This window comes from Peromyscus maniculatus, chromosome 1, assembly GCF_049852395.1.
Source record: "Peromyscus maniculatus bairdii isolate BWxNUB_F1_BW_parent chromosome 1, HU_Pman_BW_mat_3.1, whole genome shotgun sequence".
Classification (NCBI taxonomy): domain Eukaryota; kingdom Metazoa; phylum Chordata; class Mammalia; order Rodentia; family Cricetidae; genus Peromyscus; species Peromyscus maniculatus.
In genome coordinates, this window is record NC_134852.1 from 8026487 (window position 1) to 8032740 (window position 6254).

A 6254-nucleotide genomic window follows, 5' to 3' on the forward strand; every position below is an offset into this window, starting at 1 on the left:
ACCTTTTCTTAGAACAGTGTGCTTATTTTGACTAACACCACTTTTGCATATGTCGGGTCTGCAATTGTTTCTCCTTGTGAATGTTTATTTTATGTCTTAGAAAACACACAGAATGGGTGGAAAGCTGTGAGGAATATAGAAAAAAACATTTTTCTAAAGACTTTTAAGAGACCCAAGTACTTGGCAAAACTCCTGAACTGGGGAAAAAAGAGAAGTTCCTCTTTTGGGGAACTGGTGATAGTACTGATGTGGCAAACCCATGACAGGAAGGACCTGACCTCAGCCTGAAAACAGCCTGTGTGATGGTTCTACAGAATATGGTCTGGCTTTCCTAGGAGCACTAGCAAGAAAAACAGCAAGACTCACTATGGTCCCCATGCTGAGAATGCTGCTCTGTCTTGGTAAGATATGAAGAGGGATAGTGGACACTCAAGTCTGTAAGAAACCCTACTACAACCCAGGTCTTATTGAATCTGGAGACTCCATGATATTGACCCTGTCTCTCAGACTGAAAAAAATCTCTCAGAGTGAATTTTCTTTCAGGACTGAGTGTGGGACAGAAGACTGCTGTCCTGCCAGGTGAGTGTCTCCTTCCTTCCCAAGATGTTATTCTTTACTCTGAATACCAGACATTTTTTCTCTCCTCTTGGTTAACTCTTCAAAATGTGGAGTGAAAAAGGTTTATAGATGATGTTATAATACCTTTAAGTACTCTATGCTAAGGCTAGGTGTCTGAGGGAGGATTGTATGGGATTCAGCCTTTGATTTCCTTGCAGGAACCCTCACAAAGCCCAAAATCTGGGCTGAGCCACACTCTGTGATTGCCATGTATGCACCTGTTACTATTTGGTGTCAGGGTTCTTGGGAGGCCAAGAGGTACCATTTGTTTAAAGAGGGAAGCACGGATCCTTGGGACCAACAATCTCCTCTGGAAGACTCGGACAAGGTTAAGTTCTACATCCAACACATGACAGAGGACTTTGCAGGGATATATAAGTGTTACTATCAGAGTCCTGCTGGCTGGTCAGAACACAGTGACACCCTGGAAATGGTGCTAACAGGTGAGTGAAGACTCAGGGTTCCCAGCACAGGCTCTCCACTCAGAAGGAGTTCAATTCTCCAGGGGTACTACTTTCAGAGCCCAAGCCTCTAGGACAATGTGGGTAGATTAAGTTCATTTCACACACTTCCCCTTGTATCCTAGGAGTCCATGATAATCCAAGCCTGTCTGTCTGGCCCAGTCCTGCTGTGACCTCAGGAGAGACCATAACCATCCAGTGTAGCTCATCGCTGGGATTCGGCAGATTTATTCTGATCCAGGAAGAAAAGCACCACCTCCAATGGACCCTGGACTCACAGCCAAATGCCAATTGGGAGTTTCAGGCTCATTTTGTTCTGGACCCCGTGACTGCCATTCACAATGGTACATTCAGATGCTATGGCTATTATAGGAACCATCCCCAGGTGTGGTCAAAATCAAGCGACCCCCTTCACCTCTTGGTCTCAGGTAAGAACCCCTGACACTACCTTTCTTAATGCAGAGTGTCACCCAGGGATCTGCTCTGAAACACAGTCTAACCTATAAGTAAAATAATGAAACTCAAAAGTCCCAAAGACTTTCACACCTCATAGAGCACCAGCCTTAAGCATCTTCTGGTGCAATTACTCCCCTCAGTGACTCATCGAAATTTAGCAAGATGGCTTGAGAATAGACAGTATATGGAGTGATCAGACATTGTCTCTGTCCTGCTTAAGTTTTTATTTTTGTGATGAAACACGATGATTTAACACAACATGTGGAAGAAAGGTTTTATTTCTTCTTATAGTTTATAGTCTATCATGAAAGGTATTAGAGGTAGGCACTCAAGGTAGGTACTGAAACAGAGGCCATAGAATAAGTACCATGGCTTACAGGCTTACTCTCCAGTGTTTTTTCTTAGACTATTTTCTTATATCATCAAGGTCCAACTACCCAGAGTTAGAACCACACACAGTGGGCTTGGCTGTCTCACTCCCACTTCAACTATCAGGCAATCAATAAAATGCCTCCACACCCTTGCCTACAGGCAAGGCATATTTCCAAGTTAAGTTGCCTCTTCCCAGATGACTCTAGCTTGTATTGTTAGCAAAACCTAATGTGAACAGTCTCCAATGGCATCCTCTGTCCCTCATTTTCTGTTTATCTTTATTTCCATAAATAAAGGGCACAGTCTCATGATAACAGCTGGTCATCAAAGACTTGTGGTAAAAAATGATGCACAGACTCAATCAGGAAGTTTTGTGTCCCTCAGAGTCTCAATCCTTTCCTTACCTTCAGTGCTATGCTTTATTGAGGCTTGGTGTACTTGAGCTGTGATCTTGACAGACAAATAGGATTCCAGAGGCACAAAATCTGATCTCCAACAAGGTGATAGCAAGTTGGAAGTACTTAAAGTCCAGATTGATATAGAAACTGACAGGCCATAGTCAAGTGCTTGACGTCCAAATACTCACTTCTCCTTCTATTTCTGGCAGAATCCAAGGACCAGTCTCCCACCCACACTGAGAATGGTAAGTGGAGCTATCATGGCCAGTGGATACAGAAATAGTGGGATCATTGTGGGGTGGTGAAGCCTCCTCTGAAGTTCATAAATTGAAAGTACTAGACTTGCTCCCCACTTAGATAATCTGTTCCTCACATAGCCACGGAATCAATATATCTCTCTACCTAGATCCCATACCCTTGTTAACACCAACCTCTGATTCACTGGAGCCTTGAATTCTCTAATGAAGTTTCTTCCTAGCGTGTAGATTCCTGGACAAGTTTTATTGAATAGTGAAGGAAAATCACAATGGTCTTTTGAGATCCAGACTTGAGGAAAATCACCTTCTCTGAGTCTTTATCTTGATTTCTGCAAGCATAAAGGAAATTGTTGGCCCAGACCTTCAATTTACTTCCTGTACTGTCCTTGGCTGTGACCTCCTAAATGAACAGGAGTCTCATCCATCAGACACCAGTTTTGGAATGACTATGTCCCCTCTGCCACAAGAATGGTGACACACTACACTACATTGGAAAAGACTCATAGTTAGGGCAGGATATTCTGAAACTTTCTTTCTAGAACAAGTACCTCATCCTTTGTAGTGAGGACAAGGCTGAAAGTCAAGTGTAGGGTTCAAACCCCAGCTCTTTTAATCCTACTCTCTGGGTAATGGAAACAATTCCATGCTTCATGATTGTGAGGACGGAGGCTATGAGTGGGCTGGGCATACAATAGGTGCCTGAGTAAATAACATCTTTTCTTCATGCACGATGCCAACTGTGCCTAAGGATTGGGAAGGTACCAGAAGGTTCTGATTGGAGTCTTGGTCAGCCTCCTCCTGTTTTTCTTCCTCCTTATTCTTCTCATCCTCTTCCGATATCAATGTAAAGGCAAAGAGAAGAAGGCAGGTAAGTAGGGTAAGAGTGACTTGGTTGTATGGATGTTGTGGGTAAATAAAACATGTAGCCTCCAGATCTGTGAAAATTTCAAATATTTTGTAAGGTTTTCCATCTCCTGAAGTATTTGTATACTTACAGGATGTTTTTTACATCCCATTTCTTCCTCTGAAATTTTCTATTGGTAGAGCCTTCCCATCCAACTAGCTTATACTTTTTCAGTTCATGCAGACCAAAGGGAGACCAACTTGCAACTTCTTGAAGGGGATACAGACCCAACAGCCAGAGATAGAGTCCCTCAGAAGAGGTAACTCCTGCCCAGAGACCCAGACTCCCACCTGCCATAGACCACACTGCTATCTGATGATCCCTGTCTCCTCAGATCCGGCCCAGATGCTGCCCTCAAGGAAGAAAACCAGGGTGAGAATAAGAGGTCCTTGGGGAGGGAGATGCTCTAAATGTCAACACCACAAGACTGATAGGAAGGGTCTGGGGTCAACACTCGGAGGGACTGAACTTTCACAATGAACCCAGAGATTTCATCACACTCCCTGGTACTCTCTCTCCTTGTGGGACAAGGGCATGGGTCTAGGAGACTGAGAGATTCCATAGCCAAGAGATAACTCCTTTGTTCTAACCTGACAGATGCTTCTGCGATGGACCCACAACCTGAGGAGAGTGTAGAGCTGGACAGTTGGGTAAGGCTGCTGCCATTCACAGTGATAAGAGCTAATGGCCCAATTTGGTCTATTACTCCCTCTTTGTGGCATTATCAGTCACAGCTGATCCCTCCATTCTGGAAGAATTTGTCTCTATGAACTATGATCTCTTCTTGGTTTCACTACGACTACATGACCCTTTTCTCCTGTCTCATTTCTGGATGTGTGTCATCTGTCTGTTGCTTAGCATGTGTCTAAAGACTTGAAAGGACATATGAGTCACTGCGCCCTCATTTCTCAAGATCCTCCTATACTCATTCACCCTGTCATCCACAGAGAGCCTCTTTATTTTAAGCTTGAGAACAATTTTATTAGTGTTTAAAAAAAACAAAGGTAACCTGTAAATCTCAGCAGCTTCCTGGAGGAAAAAAAAGAAAATAGAGAAGAGAAATGGAGTGAAAGCCATGTCTGAGGAGAGCCAAGATAAAGATCAGCTAAGTGATGGCTGGCAGCCACAAGGCAGGGAGGGAAGCTTTAGAGAAAGAGCAAGTAATTCCAAAGTGTTAGGAAATGTGTGCTTAGAACAGATATACAAAGAAATAATGGAAGCATTGTGCACTAACTCAGAAAAGTAGGCACATTTACAAAACTAAGGCTTACAGCACTATAAGCTACCACATAGAGCATCTTCTTGTTATAGCTTTCCTTAAGGGCTGCAAACACATCAAGGAACAGAGTTCCTCATCCACTCCAAGATCACCTCAAGGCTAAGAAATGAGATGTGTATAACTAAAGAATGATTGTGGTGTGGTGTGCTGTTAGGAAAAAGGAAACAGAGAAAATGGATGTACTGTGAGGCACACAGAGCCAGTGTGAATCACAAGGGAAGACTTTTACTGGGTATATTCTGAGGAGATGCCCAAAGAGGTCCTCACAGACACCTAATTAACCAGCAGAAAATACAGAAGGTTCCAAGGTCTTCAGACAGGAGGATGAAAATGTTGCTGGATCTGGGAAAACAGGAGTTAGTGTGAGGATAACAGGCCAGAACTATGGGAAGGACACTTGCAGATTCCCCAAGGTCTCAGGAACCCTATGAAGACTCCATTAGTAATGATACGATGTGAATTAAATTTCTAAAGACTCTCTATGTCTAAAGGAGATCCTGAATGGATCTAGGAGTCACTTTATCCATCTCATTGCCTCTTTGCTGCAGAACCCATCTGATGAAGAACCCCAGAGAATTGTGTATGCCCAGGTGAAACCCTCCAGGCTTCATAGAGCAGGAAGTACCTCTCCTTCCCCACTGTCAGAAAAAGTACTGGACATGAAGAATAATCAATCAGGAGAGAACAGAGAGATGTACCCTCAGGTAGGTTCTGTTCATTCCAGCTCCAGAAGTTGCCAGTGCCAAGCACATACCTTCCTCCAACTCTGTCCCACTCCAGGCTACTACATCCAAGGAACCGCAGGATGTGACCTATGCCCAGTTATGTAGAAGGACACTGGAATACCAGTAAGAAGCCATAAAAGAAAAAAGACTCTGACCCCACATTCCACGGACAGAAACTAAGGACATCTGAGATACTATTTGTTCCTAGTGCACTCTGTATAATGAATGTCAGCCATCATGCATACTTCATGTATCATCAAGAGACTCTCAGAACTTTGGGTGCCCTCTTGATTCTTTGGTCAGAGATAACCAGTGACCTTACATTTTGGAAATAAAGCCAATCCTTCTCAATAAACAATTAGTGAAATGAGAAAAAATGAAGTGAGAAAATGCTGTGACTTGAATGACAATGTAGCCAGGACACATTGATCTATGAAACTTGAACTTTCAGAACCATGAATAAATACAGAAGCAAAGAAAATGTTTATAAAATCACTGGCCTTATATATTATAATGAGAATACAGAATGTTAAAACCAGGCTATCCCAGATAAAAGCATGGAGGTGGGAATGGTAATTTAAGAGAAACCACTGGCCCTACGTGATGGCCACTCATCCTAGATAATCAGGAGGCACCAATAGAAGACCTTATCTACCACTTTTGAAGCCTTTGGATTCATTCCCAGCAGAGACAGAGACAGAGACAAAGGGAGAGACAAGGAGAGGGAGAGGGAGGGAGTTTCTGGTACTACTTATATACTCTAAGATGTGTGGTCTTCAAATGG

At 43.2% G+C, this 6254-nt stretch overlaps 1 protein-coding gene across 2 annotated transcripts; it reads left to right on the forward strand.

Annotated features, from left to right (window-relative positions):
- The first annotated feature begins 279 nt into the window (after positions 1-279).
- Positions 280-5962, forward strand: LOC102927499 (leukocyte immunoglobulin-like receptor subfamily B member 4A). 2 transcript variants are annotated; one of them, XM_076568988.1, is made up of 11 exons: positions 280-401; positions 544-579; positions 777-1061; positions 1205-1507; positions 2515-2550; positions 3311-3430; positions 3641-3725; positions 3801-3838; positions 4064-4116; positions 5294-5359; positions 5526-5962. In XM_076568988.1, the coding sequence occupies exons 1-11, from the start codon at positions 368-370 to the stop codon at positions 5595-5597; spliced, it is 1128 nt and encodes a 375-aa protein (XP_076425103.1). In that variant the 5' UTR covers positions 280-367; the 3' UTR covers positions 5598-5962. The 2 variants fall into 2 exon arrangements, with proteins under 2 accessions (XP_076425103.1, XP_076425096.1); XM_076568981.1 differs by having other exon boundaries at positions 291-401; positions 5294-5962.
- Positions 5963-6254: the final 292 nt, after the last annotated feature.

Excerpts from the sequence above, each read along its gene's own strand:
- LOC102927499 (XM_076568981.1), top strand. The coding sequence starts at position 368 with ATGGTCCCCATGCTGAGAATGCTGCTCTGTCTTG. Across the intron at positions 580-776 it reads GAAGACTGCTGTCCTGCCAG|GAACCCTCACAAAGCCCAAA; the intron begins GTGAGTGTCTCC and ends ATTTCCTTGCAG. Across the intron at positions 1,508-2,514 it reads CCTTCACCTCTTGGTCTCAG|AATCCAAGGACCAGTCTCCC; the intron begins GTAAGAACCCCT and ends TATTTCTGGCAG.